The sequence below is a fragment of the Leguminivora glycinivorella genome, chromosome 9 (genome assembly GCF_023078275.1).
Source record: "Leguminivora glycinivorella isolate SPB_JAAS2020 chromosome 9, LegGlyc_1.1, whole genome shotgun sequence".
Classification (NCBI taxonomy): domain Eukaryota; kingdom Metazoa; phylum Arthropoda; class Insecta; order Lepidoptera; family Tortricidae; genus Leguminivora; species Leguminivora glycinivorella.
Window position 1 is genome coordinate 5,305,680 of NC_062979.1, and position 23,661 is coordinate 5,329,340.

General features: G+C 38.3%; 1 protein-coding gene across 1 annotated transcript in view; it reads left to right on the plus strand.

Annotated features, from left to right (window-relative positions):
- Window positions 1-23,661, plus strand: part of LOC125229563 (transferrin) — a 52,244-nt gene that overhangs the window by 27,195 nt on the left and 1,388 nt on the right. Inside the window, exons 4-12 of the mRNA XM_048134437.1 lie at window positions 8,540-8,658; window positions 11,024-11,183; window positions 12,146-12,303; window positions 12,958-13,162; window positions 16,899-17,067; window positions 18,422-18,548; window positions 19,086-19,270; window positions 21,130-21,217; window positions 23,273-23,351. Of these exons, the coding sequence (XP_047990394.1) occupies window positions 8,540-8,658; window positions 11,024-11,183; window positions 12,146-12,303; window positions 12,958-13,162; window positions 16,899-17,067; window positions 18,422-18,548; window positions 19,086-19,270; window positions 21,130-21,217; window positions 23,273-23,351 (1,290 nt within the window). The remainder of the gene's footprint in view (window positions 1-8,539; window positions 8,659-11,023; window positions 11,184-12,145; window positions 12,304-12,957; window positions 13,163-16,898; window positions 17,068-18,421; window positions 18,549-19,085; window positions 19,271-21,129; window positions 21,218-23,272; window positions 23,352-23,661) is intronic.

A 23,661-nucleotide genomic window follows, 5' to 3' on the forward strand; every position in this document is an offset into this window, starting at 1 on the left:
AGCTCAACGAGGGAGGACCTACGGAACTAATTAGGACAATAGATTGTCCTTTGAGTCGTCGGCACCCAGGCCCCTTCTAAGTACAGGTTTGTACAAGTTTCTAATGAGTCGGCAACGCACATGTGCCACTCCTTGAGTGGCAGGCGTCCATAGGTTACAGTGACCGCTTTCCATCAGGCAGACCGTATGCCTGTTTCCCACCTACGTGGTACAAAAAAAAACTGTCGACGAATTCACCTTAAACATTAAAAACTAAGTCAAAATCGATTACTCGTTCGGGAGCTATGATGCCACAGACAGACATGTCAAGCGTCAAACCTTAAATTATTATAAAACACTCCGTCGTTTTTGCGTTGGTGTTTAAAAACAAGAAACTTCCTTCAACACTATAATAAAACACAACTTTCTATGAAAATTGGTCAAGTGCGAGTCGGATTTCAACATTTCCATACAAACAGGTCATGAGCGCCTGACGAAATGTAATGGTAACGTACACTAAATTTCGTACTTAGATTTCGCGTATATTTCGGAAACGATAAGAGATAAAGCAAAATGGACTTCTGATTTTGGTTGTCGATGGCACAATTTTTTTGTTTTCGTATATATACACCTTTTTTTGGACCTATGTGGGCAATATTATGGTCAGTGAAGTTCTAAACGGTCTTAAGCGCCTCCTTTTTAGTAGGAACTTAAGTCATTTTGGAAAATGATTTTAACAATTTCTATAACAAACGAAACAGAAATTAATTTCTTTATACCTGTCCAACGCGATTACAACATTTTAAGACGTTTAGTAACTACTTGCAGCGGCAGTGAGTAAAATTCGTAATCTGAGTTTTTTTCTCTTAAGTCCGACTTACGCTTGACTGTAGATTTCTAATAGGTTTTCCTGTAATCTACAGGTAGAGGGCTATCTCGTGTATTTTTTTGAAAATTTTACGCTAAGTAATTTCGGAGATAAGGGGGGGGAATGGTCATTTTTTGCGTATTTTCTTAAATTACTTCTAAATTACCAAAATAAAAAAAATAAAAAAAATATACTTCAAATGCTTATAAAATGCTCTTTCATTTGATATGTAACACAATATAGTTTTAATAACTTTGATTTTTAATTTTCAATGTTACCCCCCAAAAGTGGCCCCTGTGATTAAATTTCATTTAATTAAATTACATGTCCGTCTTTGGGCCACAGGTTTACATATGTGTGCCAAATTTCAAGTAAATCGGTCCAGTACTTTCGGAGAAATCGGCTGTGACAGAGGGACAGACAGACACGCGAGTGATCCTATAAGGGTTCCGTTTTTCCTCTTTGAGGTACGGAACCCTAAAAATACGGGATGGCTCTTGATGATGAACCTAACTGCGTGTCAAACTTAACGGAAAACGAAAAAAAAACACCGTGTATATATAATAAAACCGTATAATATTAAAACCGCATTAATTTTCCTGATAGTATTTCAAGTCGATAATGCAGTTAGCCATGTAAGCCATGTTTCCTTACACACCAAGAAACATAAAAGGGATCGTTCGTTCGCAAAGACAGGCGATAGACACAGAAGTCCAAGACATGGCCTCGATGACGCTCCTCGATATGGAACGAAACATATCGGGCAGTTAATGCTTTTACTAATGTCACTTTTATTTGGGTACAAAATGATATCATATACTTTACCTACCGTAATCATGTACTGTGACAACTAAATAGTAGTTATTTAGTTTACCTTCCTACACCTTCCAACGATTCCAGTGGCCCGTTTCTCGAAAGGTACAAGCCTTGTATTACAAGTGTGTTTCCATGACAACCCATACGATTTGACAGTTCGCGCACTTGTAATACAAGGCTTGTACCTTTCGAGAAACGGGCCCCAGGTTGTTTAACAATCGTTTAGCTTTCATTGCACCAAGCCACGCCAGTAGAATCCAATCTAGCTTCCAGCAAGAAACCAATTTTGAAATGGCTCGCAAGCACCCAATGCCATGCAAACACAGAATGAAAACTCGTAAAAGATTACGTGATCCAGTAATATCCAATGGTCATTAACATGTATACCTTATCATTTTGGGAATAAGGTGCGAATTGGTATACATATTAATGATTGTCACTGCTCGTTTGGCTTGACGCGTCCACACAATGGACAAAGGCTTTTTAGAGATTGTTTTCGTAATGAGAGCCTTAATCATTCGAGTAATGAGCTCGTAGTAGCGTGTCGTTGTCAGAAATATTGTGAATAACATGTCAACAGTCTCACAGGATTTTTTATCCCTAGTAATATTTAGAGTCAGTGCAAGGTAAGTTGGCAACGATTTTGACAGGATCGCTGGTGCTAATGTTAATTTAAACGTAAAACTTTGATGAAATTATGATATGACGCAATGAGAATCGCTGCCAACTTATCTTGGCCGGACTCTATCACTAGTAACCCACACATCAAGGTATCAAATTCTTATTTCTTTTTTATTAAGACGATACAGGAGGAGTCAATTCTCCATACAAATGCTCGCGACTATTTCCTCCTTGGTTTTAGAAGATAGAGCAATGATTTTTTCAACACAGATTATTATTATTTTTATCTTAGTAGAGCGGCGAGAGGGTCTCGGGAAAAGTTGATGTGACTGGAGAGTATACTGCTGACAAGTGGTATCGTTGTGATCGGTACACTTTACTGAGTACGAAATAATGACTTGTCACTTTCTCAGACTGTTTAACTATGACGTCACAAAGATCGCGGTCCCGGGTTTAATTTTTTTGCCAATTTGTCTAGAACCCCTTATCCAATTTTGAAAAATGAGGTGTCGATTGAAAGCGTATAACATGCTGATTAAGATTTATTATATGTGAAAAGTATAGTTATGTTAGTTATTTTTTAATTAACAATAATGCAAAAAATACGTTTTTTTTACTCTCTTTTTTGATTTTTGTGACTCAAAAAGGCAATGAAAACGGCCACTTAGCTAAAAAATATGTTATATAAATCATTTAACTACATTATTAAGCTATCTGTTGCTTTTTGAATTTCTACGATCGGATAATAAATGAGCAAACTACAACCACATACCTGTAGGCGGGGAGTACCGCTTGACACGCGTTCCCATACATTCGGCGTCTACCAAATTACACCTCGCGCAAAATTCGTTTCAAGCAGATATACCTAATCTTATTCATCGTAACCTATCAATATTGATATCATTTGAAAGCACAATTAAAGTACTTTAAAAAACAATGTCAATCATTTTTTTTTAAATCAATAATCGCCAGTCTGTGGTGGTTACAAAGGAAAAAGTGGGTATGCAATTTGACTGGTTTCCTAGGTTTGATACCCTAGACGAGTTTAAAAGGGGAGGTAAAGGTGACATATGGGTTTTTCTCTGGCCTAAAAGCTACAGAGGGTCAGGGAGAAAAAACTAGGGTTTAAGTTTAGTTTTAAGTTATTTTTTCCTTTATTTGTTGATTTTATTGCGTTAAATTTTTTGTAATTTTATCAAGGATACACGTTGGTTTCTTTTGCTAAAAGTTGCCTTTTTTATGAGAAATGTTATGAATTTTATGGCTTTTTCCGATAGAGACTAAAATTAACTTTCAAATAAGGCCACATAGTCATACTTTTACTTATATAATATTAAGGGTATGACTATGTATCAGTAGGCCACATAGTCATACTTTTACTTATATAATATTAAGGGTATGACTATGTATCAGTATGACTATGTGGCCTTATTTGAAAGTTAATTTTAGTCTCTATCGGAAAATGCCATGAAATTCATAACATTTCTCATAAAAAAGGGAATTTTCAGCAAAAGAAACCAATGTGTATCCTTGATAAAATTACAAAAAAATTAAACACAATAAAATCAACAAATAAAAGAAAAAATAACTTAAAACTAAACTTAAACCCTAGTTTTTTTCTCCCCTGACCCTCTGTATAGCTTTTAGGCCAGAGAACAATCCATATGTCACCTTTACCTCCCCTTTTAAACTCGTCTAGGGTATCAAACCTAGGAAACCAGTCAAATTGCATACCCACTTTTTTCCTTTGTAACCACCACAGACTGGCGATTATTGATTTTATGAAAATGATTGACATTGTTTCTTAAAGTACTTTAATTGTACTTTCAAATGATACCAATATTGATAGGTTACGATGAATAAGATTAGAGGTATATCTGCTTGAAACGAATTTTGCGCGAGGTGTAATTTGGTAGACGCCGAATGTATGGGAACGCGTGTCAAGCGGTACTCCCCGCCTACAGGTATGTGGTTGTAGTTTGCTTATTTATTATCGGATCGTAGAAATTTAAAAAGCAACAGATAGCTTAATAATGTAGTTAAATGATTTATATAACATAATTTTTAGCTAAGTGGCCGTTTTCATTGCCTTTTTGAGTCACAAAAATCAAAAAAGAGAGTAAAAAAAAAGTATTTTTTGCATTATTATTAATTAAAAAATAACTAACAAAACTATACTCTTCACATATAATAAATCTTAATCAGCATGTTATACGCTTTCAATCGACACCTCATTTTTCAAAATTGGATAAGGGGTTCTAGACAAATTGGCAAAAAATTGAAACCCGGGACCGCGATCTTTGTGACGTCATAGTTAACCCCCCCACAGTCTGAGAAAGTGACAAGTCATTATTTCGTACTCAGTAAAGTCTACCGATCACAACGATACCACTTGTCAGCAGTATACTCTCCAGTCACATCAACTTCAAAACTAGACGACTTTTTTCAATTCCGCCGCCTTACTATCTGTATCGGACCGTTTTTTTTTTTAAGACACTAAAGTCAGTCAAAAAATTCCAAAAACGGCCTTTTTTATTATGGCGCAAAAAAAGATGCGATACTCAAGATTGGTAACAATTAGCCATAAAAACTAAACGGTCCGATACATTATTTTATTGTTATTCAGATTCTCTAACTTCGTCCCGATTGATTATGTTTTGAAGGAAGAAACAGTCGAGAGCGGAACCACGATTTTATAGATTTTTTCGCAATATCTTTTAACTGATTTGCTCTTAATGAACAATTTTTTTTTTCGATAAATCTAGTTAATAATACTAGTATATTTAACTAAAATTCCCAAATTGAAAGGAGAGCTCCTTTCCATTTTAAAATTCTCACTCCTGTAGCGTCTTAAACGAAATCTTCCTTCCGATACATCAGCGCAGATTGACTGAAATAGGTATCGTTTCGATGATTCAATGATATATTAGGTATAAAATAAAATAAAAACGTTATTAATTACGTGCAGTCGACTCCAGAAAAATTGCTATCATAGACTTTAATAGATATTTCTATGGCACATCAATTAACAAAACGCAAAGCAAGCTTAGTGGAAATGTTAACGAGACTTCTTATTGGTCGAATATTTAAGGAGTCTCATTAAGGAAATGAGGGTATCGTTACAATGTTCGCGAATCTCAATTACATACATTAAAAGATCTGATTATTCATATAAATTGTGCCGAAGGTTCTCGACCCCTAAGGATAAGAGATGAGATTTTGCTAATCTATTTTTAACGGCATTCAAACGCTTTCTGGCTTAATTAAATATGGCAATTTTTTAGGTGGTGACGTTTATTGCCCAACTTTTTTTTATGACGCCCTTAAATATCATAAATTTTAAGATAAGCGTCTGACCACAGAATATATAATAGTACAAGTACAGAAGGCCCACTGCTTTGATGTTCACAAAATGCCGCCTTTTAAATACCTACAAAATTCTAACAAAGAAACGAGCCGCACGTGCGCAGTGTCGGACGATAGGGTTGCCTATGGATTAAAACGAATTAATACTCAGATAAAATATTATACTATTATATTCAAGTCTTAGGTACTTTCTAGGTGTATACATACAGTATTTATATATTTAACTAAACATTATTAGCCATTCACACGCCGACATCGCAACGCAAAAAATACTCGCGACGTAAAGTAACAATAGAAAGTGCGAACGTACGTTCCGTGAGAACGCGCGCCACCCCTGATTAGGCCGCGAACTCGCGGCCGCCAGCATGTACTTGTAGCGCGGCGATAGAATCGCGGAGTGAGCCGGCCCTGGTCTGACCAAAGTTGCAACATAACATATATAAGTTATACCTAGTGTTTCAAACTATATTTTTCAGTGGCGTAACTTGTAATAGACTTCAGATTTATGGTTTTTGAACTAGGTAGTTTTAGTACGGGCATGATTATCGCCTTCTCGATTTCACACGCAATCTTGAAGTATGGCTACGAAAGGCCTTAGATTGTTTTTAAATCCGATGGACGGATTGAATACTCATGATAGCCAAAACATTCGTATTCGTACCCTACGCAGCCAATGCACCAACACTTACGATAATATCGTTAATTCGTTATCATAACTAGCTATCTCTGACGTGGCGCGACAGAGCCAAACTGCGTTTCGATCCGCGTCTAGCGTCAACGATTGTCATTCGGCTAGGCCGGCTGGTACAGTCAGCAGCAGAAGTTGCGTAGCGGGCAAGGTGTTCACAATGATCCTAACACGCTCTTATTGTCTTAAAAATAAGATCGTGTCAAGTTCATTTTGAACACCTTGCCCGCTACGCAACTTCTGCTGCTGACTGTACCTACTCCACTTTCAACTCCCCGAACTGTATAAGCAATTGGAATCATACCTCTGCATATCTTTCACCCCGTTTGCTCATGGTAATGGCTTGAAATTTCCATTTCGAAGCTTCAACCGTATAACCAGGCTTCAGCGTAGTAAATTCCTCAGCAGGACCGATGAACGATGCAGTCTAAACCTACTTAATTCACGTTGGGCCAAATTTTCATTCATGAATGTTCCATTGCGGTCCGGAACGTATGGCCGGGGTAGATACGGTAAATTACCATAAGCTTGGTAAATCATACCTGAGAACGATTTTGGAGTTATAAATCGATGTCAATTTTATTTTGTTTTGATATCAGTTGCATCGTATCACACAAGACGGCAAGTGTTCAATAAAAGCACAGTATAATAAAGAGTACTATCGTACAGTATGGCCACTCCCGTTCCCCGCTGAAAGTGCCGCCCACCCCCTCTCGGTTACCTCACAGTTACTGCCTGTCAAAAACGCGAACAGTTGACCTGTCATATTTACTCATATAAGCATAGTACGCGTTCACCAAGCTTAGACTGTGTGCTAGGTACGCGCCTCTTTCATATATTTGTCCGAGGTGTGATTAAAGGGTTAGTATTATAATTTACTAGTTTTTTCCAGCGGCTTCGCTCGCGTTCGAAAGAGACAAAAAGTAGCCTATGACACTCTCCATCCTTTAAAATATCTCCACTTAAAAAATCATGTCAATTCGTCGCTCCGTTTTGCCGTGAAAGACGGACAAACAAACAGACACACACACTTTCCCATTTATAATATTAGTTGATATTAGTATGGACTATGGACTATGCACATATGGTTGTAAGCTGAGCTGTAAGTACTTACCTAATACCTACTTACTTTTTTGACGCGATGACCCAAAATGAGTCTTGGCCCCCAAAACAAGAACACGGTACGCCACTTTGCTCGTTCCAGACGAGCTACCTATATCACGCCAGCTTTCGCTGACACCCAGTTCACGGAGACTCCACTTCATGGTATTGAATTAGTTTGAAGTGTCGCAATCATATCTCCTAAGAGCTGCATGCGGTTCGCAAACTGTTTTTGTCGAGACATGTACAAAAAAAAATAATTACATTAGAAGAAACAGTTAAAAATCCTACCGACTGCGCCAATACATCAGTGTGCGCGAGATAGAAATGAACGAGAACATTGAATTCGATCGTAGATTAGTTCGGACTTTCGGAAAATTCTTTCATTTCTGGGTGAAAATGGATTTGCAATTTCTAACAAGCAGTTAAAGCAAAAAAAAAAAAATTGACAGATAAAGCACTTTTAAACTTCGAATGCCGCTCCTGTCACCGTTTCATTTTAATGGAACAGTGAGCTTTCGGACAGAATTTATGAACGAACGTAAAACAAGGACGATAGGTTCATTGTGGGCTATTTGAGATAAAGGTTTTACTTTCGTTACGCTTTCGTAGAGGGGGGTTAGGCACGTTCTCTTTTACGCACGGGACATTTTATACGCAGCACAAGGGGCCTATATAAAACGCTAATAGTGACCAGCACTCGAATTCAGGTGTGCTTGCGTTATTTAAAGTTCCGGGGCAAAATATCTCAACTATGCGATTTCCTAAAAAAATTTCAAGCCTCCCAGAGCTAAACTGTGAATGCCTGTGCTATTTCCAGATCATTAAACCCTCAAACATTCAGCAAAGTACCAGTTATTTAAAAAAAAAACCGCCAAGAGTCGGACTCGCGCAAGTACAAACCTGCAAGGTTTACAAAGTTCGTTCATTTAAAAAAACTACGGAAAACGCACTATGCTATGTTACCAAATTAATTCTCTTTTGCGGTACTTGTATCTATGAGCGATCGTAGTTGCTTACCATCATATTTTTCTACCCATTACCTTTTTATAAGAAAAAATATCGAAATATTCCTCACTAAGCGAGGTTTGTATTTGCAGCGGAGTTCCGTTACCAAGCTGTCATCGTGGTCCACAAAGACCTGCCCATCAACAGCCTTGACCAACTAAAAGGCCTGAAATCCTGCCATACGGGTGTCAATAGGAACGTTGGTTATAAGGTAAGATCATTTTGCTCGCTGTAAAGATTTTCCAACTGCTTAAGATTTGGACTGCTCAAAATTTTAGATGAGCTGCTTCAGATAGCTAAGAATAGAACTGTCAAATAGATGGACATGTCAAAACCCTAGAAACTATTTATTCCAAAAACCGACCCGATCCACGATTCTCACGACGCCGCTGTCCATGCATACTTTCAAGCAACGCCGATGGCATGGGAAAAAAGTCAAGGGCTCGTTAAGTTTTGGTTTATTTTATTCATTGATTGATGACTCAACGTGATTTATAACAATTAAAGAAACCCTTTAGAACTGTAAATGCACAAATACGTCGATAATTAAATTCAAACCAGTACCAACACAGGTATCAATTCTTCAGCACACTGCAACCTTCAGAAACGGCACGAAAAGCAATAAAGTGTTTCGTTTCACGAAGAAAAATGCTTTATCCTCGCTGATTGTAATTCAATCAACGATCGAATGGCACCGGCAGAACCACTACCATGAATTTTAGACTTTTTATCGAACACTTTACTCGATATCGTAAAAGCACAGTAAAAGTTACGATAAAAGTAGGTGCTGGTAACTGTTACCGTGCATATTCTATAACTGGCATTTTCGCGAAGAATGCATTTTTCTTTTCTTAAGTTTACCTAAAATTTGATGTTTTTCCTACTCAGATTTTTTTTCCTCTAGGTTACCATTTTTCAAACACTTTGTACAGCGGTTACAAAGTGAAAACTGAAAAATATATATATATTATTATAGGACATTCTTACACAGATTGACTGAGTCCCACGGTAAGCTCAAGAAGGCTTGTGTTGTGGGTACTCAGACAACGATATATATAATATACAAATACTTATATACATAGAAAACAACCATGACTGAGGAACAAATATCTATGCTCATCACACAAAGTAATAGAAATTTTTGAGAACATTTTTTGTCCCTTGTTTTTTGTCGTGCTCGTAATTCTGAGTAGGAAAAACATAAAATTTACCCACCTTAGAAAAATACATTTTTGGTGATTCTCGCGAAAATTCATTCAAATTCAAATAGTCATGGTAGGAGCTCAGAAGACAAGTCGTATTAACGGAGTAGAAAGCTTTGTCGGGGCTCGAAAACCATTCGTCATTCGTTTTATTGCAAATGTGCTGACTGGGTGATATAATCAACGCTTTTGTAACAGAAGCAATAGATCGAATGAAAAATGTCTGCTGCGTCATTCGATCGGATTTTACGGATTATTTTCGTGAAAAGAATGTACCTAAACTAAATAGGCACCTACCACGTAAATGCAAATTGAATTACGTGAAAAATGTATGTGAATGTTAAGGATAGAAACGAAGATATTTTGCCATTTTATTTTACCGGGCATAAAATGAATATATGCTCGTTCAATCACCGTTCAAAAGCAAAATTGTCCTTGTTCTTTGTTTTTATGCCTGTTTTTCCATTATTTGCCTGCGTGGTGACGGGTTAAGAATTTCACCACGCCCTTTCTTCCCGTGGGTGTCGTAGAAGGCGACTATGGGATATGGGTTAAATTGTGGCGTAGGCGAGCGGCTGGCAACCTGTCACTGCAATGCCACAGTTTCGTTTTCTTTCAACCCCTTATTTGCCAAGAGTGGCACTGAAGCTTTAGTAGTTTCATGTGCTCTGCCTACCCCTTTATGGGATACAGGCGTGACTGTATGTATGTATGTATGTATGTTTTCCATTATTTCAAAAATAGCAAACAAAATAAAAAAACCGGCCAAGAGCGTGTCGGGCCACGCTCAGTGTAGGGTTCCGTAGTTTTCCGTATTTTTCTCAAAAACTACTGAACCTATCAAGTTCAAAACAATTTTCCTAGGAAGTCCTTATAAAGTTCTACTTTTGTGATTTTTTTCATATTTTTTAAACATATGGTTCAAAAGTTAGAGGGGGGGGGACGCACTTTTTTTTCCTTTAGAAGCGATTATTTCCGAAAATATTAATATTATCAAAAAACAATCTTAGTAAACCCTTATTCATTTTTAAATACCTATCCAACAATATATCACACGTTGGGGTTGGAATGAAAAAAAATATCAGCCCCCACTTTACATGTAGGGGGGGTACCCTAATAAAACATTTTTTTCCATTTTTTATTTTTGCACTTTGTTGGCGTGATTAATATACATATTGGTACCAAATTTCAGCTTTCTAGTGCTAACGGTTACTGAGATTATCCGCGGACGGACGGACGGACGGACGGACAGACAGACATGGCGAAACTATAAGGGTTCCTAGTTGACTACGGAACCCTAAAAAGGAGACCACCGGTCTAATACTAAATCATTTTGTATTAGTATATTGTAGTAACACGGTCATCCATCCACAGATTCCACTAACCATGCTAATGAAGCGGAGCATCTTCCCTAAGATGAACGACGTAAACTTCTCCCCGAAAGAAAACGAGCTGCGTGCTTTCTCTAGCTTCTTCACCAAGTCCTGTATCGTCGGGAAATGGTCACCGGATCAGAAGACCAACTCTGCTTGGAGTAAGTACCTATTGTCCAATAATATAAATAATATGCTCTTGTGAGTCTTGTGTCAGGTCAGGAATCGTTTTGTACTCTTCAAAGATGAACGATTTCTGAGCGACGTAAATTTCTGCACGAAAAAGAACGAGTTGCGTGCTTTTTCTAGCTTCGTCGCCAAGTCATGTTAACTGACTCTGCTTTCGAGCAGAAGTAAGTAGGTACATTTGCGTACAATGTGTAGTATGTGTAGACTAGTGTAGCTTCTAGAAAACGGAAAGACCGTAGTATTCTTCGAACTAATAAGAACAAGAAAAATAAGATTTCGCTCGTGCGAAGTCACAATTTAGGTATCACTGGCGAGTATAGGTCCCTAGCGGATAATCAGCGTTTTAGTACAGCCATAACCACAACCTTGCACGTAACTTAAGCCTGTCTAAAAATAGGAGGTAATCCTTAGTTCCGGTCGTATATCCCGGTATTCCCGGAGTAAACTTTACGGACGCCTGGGGCATGATTCTACGTAGCCTCGTTACGGTGTGATCTCGCTAGGCACATATTCAAACAGAATTAACCTTTAATATAGAAGTAGAATTTTTGGTACAACGAGATTGACAAGTCATATTAAAATATCAACATCATTGTTATTTTATCGTTATAATTTGAGATGTTAATTACCTTAATACTAACTTTTTTTTCGAGAATCACCTTTGTTGAAAAGTTTGATTGAACTAGCTAAGACTTACAGACACATTTTAAGCGAAACCACCATAAGGTTTCATTTTGTACTTATGGTACGGAACCCTAAATCCCATGTTTCAGAATATAGTTACATTTCTGAGACCCAGTACGTGATACTTTAGTCACTTGCTATAAGTTATCCTTCAAAAGAAATTCATGTGATTATTAGCAGATAGGTAGTTCTATCACACTCTTTACTATTTAATTAAACCGTTATGTTATAAGCATCCTTATTGTTACAGAGGCTCAATACAACCAACTATGTGCTTTATGCGAACACCCCGAAATCTGCGACTATCCGGACAACTTCAGTGGATACGAGGGGGCGCTGCGGTGCTTGGCACACAATGGGGGCGAGGTGGCTTTCACTAAAGTCATATACGTGCGCAAATTCTTCGGGGTAAGTCGATAACAACTTTTTAACCAGTATAGTTGTTTATAATGACACCATTTCAGCCAACACGTCTACAATTACGACTACTTTTGGGCAAAGGCTCTAGAATCAGCTATAAATCGGCGTTTTTAGACAATTTCGGTCAAAACTAAGCAATATTAGCTTGGGAGTTGCTATTTTTAAATGGCAGTTGTCACAGAATCGATGGCCTCTGGCACACCTCGGACACTGGCGATCAAATATATGAAAGAGGCGCGTTCCTAGCACACAGTCTAAGCTCGTGTAGGTGAACGCGGACAATGCTTCTATGACTAGTGAAATATGACAGGTCGACTGTTCGCGTTTTTGATAGGCGGTAACTATAAGGTAAGCGAGAGGGGGTGGGCGGCACTTTCAGCGGGGAGCGGGAGTGGCCATACTGTACGATAGTACTCTTTATTATACTGAGGCTCTGGTGCAGAAAGTTTTAGTCAAACAGGAAAAGACCCACAACATGACGATAACGAGGTGAAAGCAGGGAAAAGCCGATTGGTTAGGAGGTCTACTCGTATATCTTAGTATGTATGTCCGTATGATATTAGATGAGAACTTCCAATCTTCCATAATAACGTACCTAATTGTAATTGTTTAGTGATTCTTAAAAAATCATCTTGTCCCCAGTTACCAGTAGGAACCATCCCAGCGAGCCAATCCTCTGAGAACCCTGACGACTTCGCTTACCTCTGCGCGGACGGGTCGAAGGTTCCTATCCGGGAGAAAGCGTGCTCATGGGCAGCGCGGCCTTGGCAAGGCCTGCTCGGGCATAACGACGTGACCGCCAGTCTGACTCCATTGAGAGAGAAGATCAAGCAACTCGCTGCTGCTGGTAAGTATAAGAACCGTTTGAAAAGGAAACTTGACTAGAAGGACTCTTGGAAATGGTACGCTATTGCTCTGTGCGGAAGGGTCCAGTGATCCCATCCAAGAGAAGACTTGCTCTTGGGCCGCGCTGCCTTGGCAAAGCTTTCTAGACCATAAAGACGTCACCACCAGTCTGACTCCATTGAGAAATCAAGCAGCTTGCAGCCGCTGGTAAAAGAAAACTTCACTACAAGGACTCTCGAAAATGGTAGACTATTTTGCTCTGTACCAACGGATCCAGTGTTCCCATCCTGGGGCCTTCCCCAGCCCTCTTGCTCAGCTCCTCTTGGGCGCTCAACTAAAATTATAACTATCTACCTATATATTTTGCTACCAAGGCAGGAAGAGATATATTTAGTGCAATCATACAGGTTTAATTCAAACCCGTAACACTTGCCGTTTTATACTGTATCTACAAGTTCTACAACAAGCCCATTTCTACTTACAATGTCGCGACGACGAAGTAAAAAAAAACGAAAAGCCTCAGCACTTCAGTGACATATTTTACAACCAAAGGCAAAACAAACAGTCTGCACGTTGCATGACCAAATAAACAAGCTAAATAACCTAGTTAGTTCAAGTTAGCAACCTACGCTACGGATATCTGGGTTTAATTTATTTGTTTAGTCTGGTGTCGCAATACTCCATTGAAAACGGACGACTTTTGTATTCATAAAGGTTTTTTGTTTTCACGTTTCTGACCATTAGCCAATTTTTAAGCTCCTAATAAAGTCAACTCCGATCTGTTAAAAGGCACACTTCGGCACAGTAGGTATCTATTAGATACTTGCCAGATGACTCTTTTTATTTGACATGTCGACGTGTCTCGTTTTCTTTTTATTCTTAAGTAATAATGTTAACCTGACCTTAAACCTACATTACGCATAATTACAAGTACTTCCTCAAATGAAGTGCATTATTTGCAAACTCTATTGACTTGACTAAAAGCAAACCTGCATGCAAGGCCGTCTGGTTTGCAGATGCCCAAGTATTGATATTGATCCTCTGTGCTGTTGAATATTCGTAAGTAAGTAGTTAGTAAGTACCGATTTTGGTTTAAGTCAGCGGAAAACAATTTGACGCCACATAAATTATACACGATTTTCTACTATAACATAATGGAATGAAGGGGAAGAGGAAAGCCATGCACCTGCCACTTGATGGAACAATATCAAAAAAGGGATTGACCGGGACAACCCATACAACCATTTCAGTCGCAAAATCTTCAAATCAGTAACTAACTGTCAAATGTGACATAACGCGTGGTAACGTCGTGCAAACAATGCGACCGTATTGTTACAATAACAAAATGTAGTCGTCGTGTGCACTCGTTACGGTAACAAAATGTGTACGAATTTGTGGCTGTCAATGTCACTGTCAGAATGACTTTTAACGACACTTTATTAGTCGACGTTTGCACACATAACGGTAACAACATGTGGACGAATTTGTGGCTGTCATTGTCACTGTCAGAACGGTTTCTGACAGTGACATTGACAGAATTTGTACACACATGTGTAGGTCTGATTACCGAACTGCTCCTAAACCACTGTAACCGCAAATGACAATCTGAAATACGAAGGTTTCTCAAACTTTCTTGTGAAGTTGTGGACTGGTTGCTTTGAATCATTTAAATATGAGCGAATTAAATAATATTAAACGACGACGACCATTTAAGCACTCTTCGACATTTTATAGAAATGTGGGAAAGTTAAGAAAAGTGCAGAATGATAATACAAATAGATAAGCACTTTATAGTTACTTAATGTATTAAATATATAATTTTTAATTCTTATTGATAAAAATGAAGTGCAGTGTTGCTTTACACAATAAAAGTAGGAATCAAATGAAATAGAGTATTTACTGTGATATTAATAGAATTTCTGTTGCGCAATGATAGTTTTTTTCAGCACAGATGCTGCTTTTTACACGCAGTAGTGCGAGCAAATCAAGCAATGATTCATTTCTTGTCTGGTCGAAACTCTTAGCTTAGATTTAGGTACTGAAAATCGTCATACGATACACGTGCGAAAAGGACATTCACAACTCGTGTCGATTTAAAACACTCCCTTCGTTCGTGTATTAATTTATCGCTACTCGTATCGATTTTCCTCTTTTTCGCACTCGTATCTACAAGTATTTTGTTTGGGTTACAAAAAAAAACACATTATTTACTCTACTACGTTTTATTTATGTCTCTTTAACGTTACAAATTTGTAGACACTTATCTATACAAAAATCTTGACAAAAGAAGTACAGATCGCTGAAATTAATGTTGATAGTAATATTATAGACGACTACTTCAACAAGTGTCAATTGTGAAATGCCGCAAAATACTAGTTGCTCTATAGAAGACCATAATAATATGATCCTCGATCCTTTACAACCCAGCAGCTCGGTACGCACGTTACATTTTTTTTTAATCTTCTTTAGTGAGGGCAACTGAGTACGACGGCATATTTAATTGTTTATAAAGTTTGAGGATACCTGGAAAAAATTAATACAAGAATTAAGCCATTTTGAAAATAGCTTTCGGTCACGCCTGTACGCTGCGACCATTTTGCGACCGTTTGTCGACCGTTTGGTGACCGTTTGGCGACTGTTTTTTATATGGAATATTACCCTCTTAATCCATATTTTAACAACTTTATTGGTTTTCTAGGCATTATTTTTAATATTTCAGTATAGTATATGCACCGGAGCACTAAAACTTCACCAATCAATAATCAATATACATAACACGCAAACACCGAGTAGTCAATAATATTATTACTGGTTAAACTGAGGTAAATTGATGGCGCGTTGATAAATTTAGACTTATTTTATGAAATCACTCGAGCAATTTAATTGGCCATGGTAATTAGCCCACATTATATTACAAATGCAAACAATATTTATCTTTAACAAATTCTTACGCCATTACATTTTAATGTCAAATGGTTTTATTTCTTTTTTACTTTGACGTCTCTGACAGTCGCCATTTGAAAAGAATGAAATGAACGAATGATTTTGGGAAAGTAGTCGCCAAACGGTAACAATGTGTGCACGCGTAGTGCACACTTCTGTGACCATTTGTGCCTGTTACCAATCGTCCCCATTTGGGTCGCCGCGACTAAACGTCGACCGTACTGCGACTAAACATTGAGACCCGAAGACCTGTGTGTACACAAAATAGGAGGATTTGCGTAGGAACGGCGACCGATTATGGTTATATGGGAACCTAACTATCACTCAGACAACCCAGAAACGAGTTCGCTGGCGCAAGTGTACACTTGTACAGAGACCCGACTCCAGATTAACTGGGAACGTTGGACAAATAAGTGAGAAGGACATAATGGAATAACTGTCATACTAAGTATTACAATATGTACCTAAAGCTCTTGTCTGCTTACATCAGCAATCAGCATGTTAAACCAAAGACAAAATTTAAAATATATTCGTGTTAAAGCAAGTTCTAAGTAAGTATTTATGTTCGATTTTATGCGGATTACACCCACAATCCCGCAACCTCAGACTTTCAGAACAAACAGAAGATAATTCCAAGAATTTAACGACGGTTTATAACTTAAACCTTTACGGAGTGCTATTAATAATTCGATGTAAACTTAAAGAAAGACTGACTCGTATATCCTTTAGTCTGTGAGATACCCTAATCGGACGTCTGTCGTTGTGCAATTTTGCTACATCTCGTTTTTTACCAGGAGCCGCTACTAAGCCCTTGCCAGACTGGTTCGCCAACGTGTTAGGCTTATCAGAGAAGATACACCATGTAGCTGACAACATTCCTATCGCGCCGGCAGCGTACCTGAAGAAAGCCAACTACACTGAAGTAATTGAAAGGGGGCATGGCGCACCGGAGCCAGTAGTCAGGTATAGTCTTCCTAATCATTTTCCATCTCTTTTTCACTGCCTCTTTATATCTCTACCTTTCTAGCTTTGTTTAATGATTATGTGAGCCAATTTTATGCTAGATAGAATCAGGCATATTTAACGGGCATTTCAATAATGTCATTCAAGCACAGTCGCAAATAAGTATAATAAGATTTTGACCTTAAACGGGCGCACTGCATGGCGTAAGAATTTTCACCCCCAAATATAATCAGCTATTTGTATTAATTACTCGATCCGCTCTTCAATACTTAGTAAAGTTGTCTATGAACTTCTATTTCCCACTTCCTTTTGAACGGCCACGTACTTCACAAACACGGAACTCGCCCAAAGTCTCAAACAACGACAAACTCCTTCATAACTCGGAAGTTTCAAGCACCCCAAGTCGTCCAACGCAAACTTAAAGATCTAAAGCCTCGCATTAACCTTTTAACCTTTCGCGCTATTGACACACTCGAGGTATTCTCAACTAGGCCTATTCGAAACTGTAGTTCTGTGGAACTAAAGTTCAAAATGCCTGGGACCTTTAAAGTCGGAACGTATTCCGTATGCGTATCGTGTACGGGATGGATCGGCTGAAAAGATGTTTTATCGTCCCTTTTCAATGTCGGAACAAATAGCCGCTATATTTATTGAGACATTTGAGACAGTAAATGGGTGTCCGGTCCGATTGCTATAAATAACTATACTGGAGGTTGGGAAATGCTACGCTGAAAGCATCTAAAGTAGCCATTTTTCAGGTTTTTGTTTCGAAGATAATATTCTGCAGCTATCTTTCACAAAGTTCCAAGTTCGTCATTGACTGTCTTTTTTCTCAATTTTGAATTTTGTAGCTTTGCATCGTTTGCTGCGCATTAACCCGTCGTCTGTTTCTGTCAAAAAATTGTCATAAAATAATTAACTTTGACATACATTTTTAAAGTCCAACGCCATATGTTAGGATCCTTATCAAACACAGACGAAGCTCGAAGGGTTAAGATGGCTTAAACGTATCATACTATAATGGCACTCAACAATAACGAAGGATTTAAATCAAGTCTTAATACGGCAGTAATGAAAATGCTACCCATTTTCATTGTGGAAGACAGCTCGTTCGTAACTTTTCCGACTAGTTTGGAAAATACTTCCAAGATTTATAGGAGTTGCACTTAAGTTGGAACAGTTAGGTGCTTGAGTTACAAGTTGCAATCCTTCTTCGAGACGTTTATTCATCCTTTGTCTTCAGTTTGTTTAAAATCCTGTGAGTATAAAGGAGCAAGATTCTGTAGGAGTCGCTGAATTAGAATTAGGTAGTCTTAGTATGCCTTTAATTTTGATTGTATGATCTTCGTTTCAGACTGTGCGTGACATCAAACGTAGCGCTCGCCAAATGCCGCACCATGTCGACGTTTGCTTTTAGCCGAGATATCCGTCCCAGGCTCGATTGTACGCAAGAGGCCACTGAAGCGGATTGCCTTAAAAACGTATGTAAACTAACTTTCATTGTGACATTTATGACGCCCAAAAGCAATTATATCTTCAGTAATGTCGCTTGAGTTACGACTTAGGTATCTACACTAAACGGACACCGTTTCCATTTAAATTTCTTAGATCAAAAACTGAGGGACAGTTGCATTGCAGACTGGATCAACATATCGCAAATCTTAGCAGTAAACGAACTATAACATGTAACATCCGAAACAATAAAATTTCATCTCATGGCGTCGCCATTTTGAAAAGAAAACCAGAATCGACCAAAAAATTCTAGATCATTTTCAATGTAACCTAACCAGTAAATTTTACGATCATAATTACCTATTTGAAAAATGCGACCTGACGTGGTGAAAACATCCTGACAAAAAAAACTTTAGCCAATGCTGAAACTTTACCAAAAAGCCTAAGTACTAACGATGAACACAACTTACACAATCTTAAAACCGGGGTTATTTCCTGTGCAGAAATCGTCATAAACTAATTTTTAAATTCCCATTTTATTAATATCCTACAATTAAATGATACAGGTCCAAGATAACGGCTCTGACCTCGCCGCCGTCGACGATATGAAGGTAGCTCATGCTGCGAAGAAATACAACCTCCACCCAGTCTTCCACGAAGTTTATGGAGAAGACAAGAAGCCCAAATACGCCGTGGCTGTTGTGAAAAAGGGCTCATCATTCCAGAAGATGGAGGATTTGAGGGGAAAGAGGTAAGTTCAGCTAACTGTAGACATTGGGACGTGGCAGGAGGAACGTGTAGAAATTTTAGTGGAGAAAAACTAAGAAGAAATACAACCGTCATCCAGTCTTCCATAAAGTTTATGGAATAGGCAAGAAGCCCAAATACGACGTAGCTGTTGTGAAGAAGAGCTCTTCGTTCCAGAAGATGGAGGATTTGAGGAGAAAGAGATAAGTCTGCAAAAAAATATTAACACCACCCCGTCTTCCATGAAGTTTATGGAGAAGATAAAAAATCGGCCAAGAGCGTGTCGGGCCACGCTCAGTGTAGGGTTCCGTAGTTTTTCGTATTTTTCTCAAAAAGTACTGAACCTATCAAGTTCAAAACAATTTTCCTAGAAAGTCTTTATAAAGTTCTACTTTTGTGATTTTTTTCACATTTTTTAAACATATGGTTCAAAAGTTAGAGGGGGGGGGACGCACTTTTTTTCCTTTAGGAGCGATTATTTCCAAAAATATTAATATTATCAAAAAACGATCTTAGTAAACCCTTATTCATTTTTAAATACCTATCCAACAATATATCACACGTTGGGGTTGGAATGAAAAAAAATATCAGCCCCCACTTTACATGTAGGGGGGGTACCCTAATAAAACATTTTTTTCCACTTTTTATTTTTGCACTTTGTTGGCGTGATTGATATACATATTGGTACCAAATTTCAGCTTTCTAGTGCTTACGGTTACTGAGATTATCCGCGGACGGACGAACGGACGGACGGACGGACGGACGGACGGACAGACAGACATGGCGAAACTATAAGGGTTCCTTAGTTGACTACGGAACCCTAAAAAGCCGAAATACGCCGTGGCTGTTGTGAAGAAGAGCTCATCGTTCCAGAAGATGGAGGACTAGAGGGGGAAGAGGTAACTCTGCGAAGAAATACAGCCTCCGCCCAGTCTTCTGTGAAGTTTTTGGAGCAGACAAGAAGTCCAAAATGTGCCTCGAGCTATTGTGAAGAAGAGCTCATCGTTTCAGAAAATGGAGGGTTTGAGGGGTAAGAGGTATTTTTTAGCATAATTGTAAGCAATACAACAATCGCCCAGTCTTCTATGAAGTTAAGAAAAAGACAAGAAGCCGAAAAAAGCCGTGGCTGTGGTGAAAATGTTCCAGAAAATTAAGCACAAAGGAAAACGGTAACTTAAAGTCAAAATGTGACGTTCCATGCCTAAAGAATGATCAGGGTTTCTGTTGGAATTCTAGATGGAAAGGATGTTATTGCACCATAAAGATAAGGACCCTTATCATGTTACGCCACATTAATGTATAGACAAAACGAAGATCGCAATACAATGGGCAAGAGGGGCAGTATAATTTATCTAGACATTGACGATCCCGAACCCCGAACACCTTCAATAAATCCATGAACATTTTAAACACCAACCAAACTGTGTCACGCCAAAATAGATAGCTAAACACAAGATTAATGATCATAATTTAGAGAATACCTGCACAAAGTTCGGAAGCAATACATTTCGATATTGACGCAACATTCATTAGTCATTACAAACAAACCCGATTAATACGAGAGTAATTAAATAAACACTGCGAGAAGTGCTGGACATTTTAATTAACAGGACTGCAAAAGCTTAAATTTACAGTAGTTGAAGTTAAATATTACGAGTAACTATAACGAAAAGTGGATAAAATAAATGCCTTAGGTAGGGGGCTACCTTCAGGAGGGCCAATCTCGACTGGCGGGTAATTTTATCTAAGGTATCTTTCTAATCCTGAGGGAATTTCAGATAATTGGTCCTTATTGCACTTGAAGAAAGGGTCCTTGTGCGTTGGTAAGCCTACGTACAAAGTGATAACTAACAAAACTTTCAGATCATGCCACGATCCTTACGGGAGCTTCAGCGGCCTTGACGCGCCCGTCTACTACCTCATCAACAAAGGGCTTATCACACCTGACGATGTAAGTACGATTCAATCATAAAACCGATAAAAAAATATCAAATCAGATCAAAGTTAGGTGTTAGGTAGGTACCAAGATCAAAAAAAATTATATTCCCATAAACGAAGAGTCCAATAATAATATCACGCCTGATTCTATAAGTAAAATAATTCTCATTGAACAACCTTAACATAGGTAATTAGGTAGGTAAGGAACAAAGTAACACCATGGCAATCAGATGCAGGTGACCAAAGTGCTTTGTCTTTCTTGCATTACTTCAATTTGGACATTTTGTGAGATTAGGGATGGGCCTTTTGACGTAGCGCGTAGGTACTTATCTTTGAAACTTGAGGATCACGATTTTCAAGAAAAAAAATTTACTGAATCGACAGGACTGCACAGCCAATAAAATATCCTCGCATTTGTGATATCATCTTATAAATAATTTTTAAGAAAAAAAAACCGTCGCCTTTCGGGTTCTGGTGAAAGCTACTTGCGAATGTTGGATTATGTAGAAATGTGTAAGTATGCTTTAATTATTAGATGGCAACACAAATGAATATACGTATAACGTTAAGGTTTGAGGAGTTTCCTCAATTCCTCATGAATCCGATTATATTATAAGAAATCGAAGCTTGACAAACTTTGACTTCAAAACTCAATATGCTTAACAAACATAACTAAATAAATGTCACTGTTCTGATCTTAAATGCATGCTTTTCTTACAAAAATACCAAAGTCACTAATGAGTGTGCCCCGTTCAGGTTTGAGGAGTTCGGTTCTGACCATCATCAGAAATTCCACTGCACCAAATGTCACTGTTCTGGACGAAAGTGCATGCTGTTCGTATAAAAATACCAAAGTCACTATAAGCGTGCCGTTCAGATTTGAAGAGTTCCGTTCTGGCCATCATCAGCAGTTCCACTGCACCAAATGTCACTGTTCCGTACCTAAATACATGCTGTTCCTTTAAAAACACAAAAATCACCATATGTATGCCTTTCAGATTTGAGGAGTTCCCTCGATTTCTCCAGGATCCCATCATCAGAACTGGGTTCTGAGAAAAATGGGACCAATCTGTATGCATATACATTCAATCAAAAAAAAATTTTTCAAAATCGGTCCAATAACGACGGAGATATCGAGGAACAAACATAAAAAATTAAAAAAAAAAAAAACATACAGACGACTTGATAACCGTCCTTCTTGAGATATGAGGCGACGGTTAAAAATTAAACTGCAAAAGCAGTTTTGCTAAACCATCTATAAAGTTATGCTTAGTAAAATTGCTTTATCCTTCACTTTAATCGCGGGGGTTTTCAAATTTTTATTACTGTCTGATGCAGTCGCCGCTAGCAGTCGTAAAAATGCTTTAAATTTATGTTTTGAACTTTCATAGTTGATCTACCCGTAAATTATAACCATACCGCCGACCGGTCTGGCTCAGTCGGTAGTGAGTGACTTGCCTGCTGAGCCGCGGTCCTGGGTTCGAATCCCGGTATAAAGGGCATTTATTTGTGTGATGAGCACAGATTTGTTCCTGAGTCATGGATGTTTATTTAAGTATGTACTCGTATATCGTCGCTTAGCACCCATAATACAAGCTTTGCTTAGTTTGGGCACACCTCGGACACTGGCGATTAAATATATGAAAGAGGCGCGTTCCTAGCACGCAGTCTAAGCTCGTGTAGGTGAACGCGTACTATGCTTGTATGAGTGGCAGTTGACAGACGGTAACTGTGAGGTAACCGAGAGGGGGTGGGCGGCACTTTCAGCGGGGAGCGGGAGTGGCCATACTATATGATAATACTCTTTATTATACTGTGGTTTGGGGCTAAGTTGATCTGTGTAAGGTGTCCCCAATAGTTATTTATTTAATTTATTTATATCATGCAGACAGGAATTGAAGGAACTCATAATTTTTTTAAGGCACATGTATAATATGGCGATTTAAATGTTATTTCATGTCCACAAATTCCTCAAAAACTGTCATTGATGGAGTGGATCTGATAATGAAGACTACAGACAAAATGCGATATACAACTCCTAGAATACTCATGAACTTTTCTTTCGCAGTGTGTGAAGAAGGTCGGTAGCTTCTTCTCTGGAGGATCGTGCTTACCTGGCGTCGACAAAGTCGAAAACAACCCCAAAGGTTACATTTACAAAATCATATTTATTTTTTATACTGCAACATCACGCTGTAAATACGTCATTAGTCATCACGACCGTTTTAATACGCTCACTCCTCGATAAGAGACGTTTGAAATTGATTTTATTTGTGTAAGTAATTGTGGCGTAGGCGAGAGGCTGGTAACTTGTGACATCATACATACATACATATAATCACGCCTGTATCCTATAAAAGGGTAGGCAGAGCACATCAAACTACTCACGTCCCAATGCCACTCTTGGCAATTAAGGGGTTGAAAGAAAGGAAATTGTGAAATTGTAGTCACTGGGGG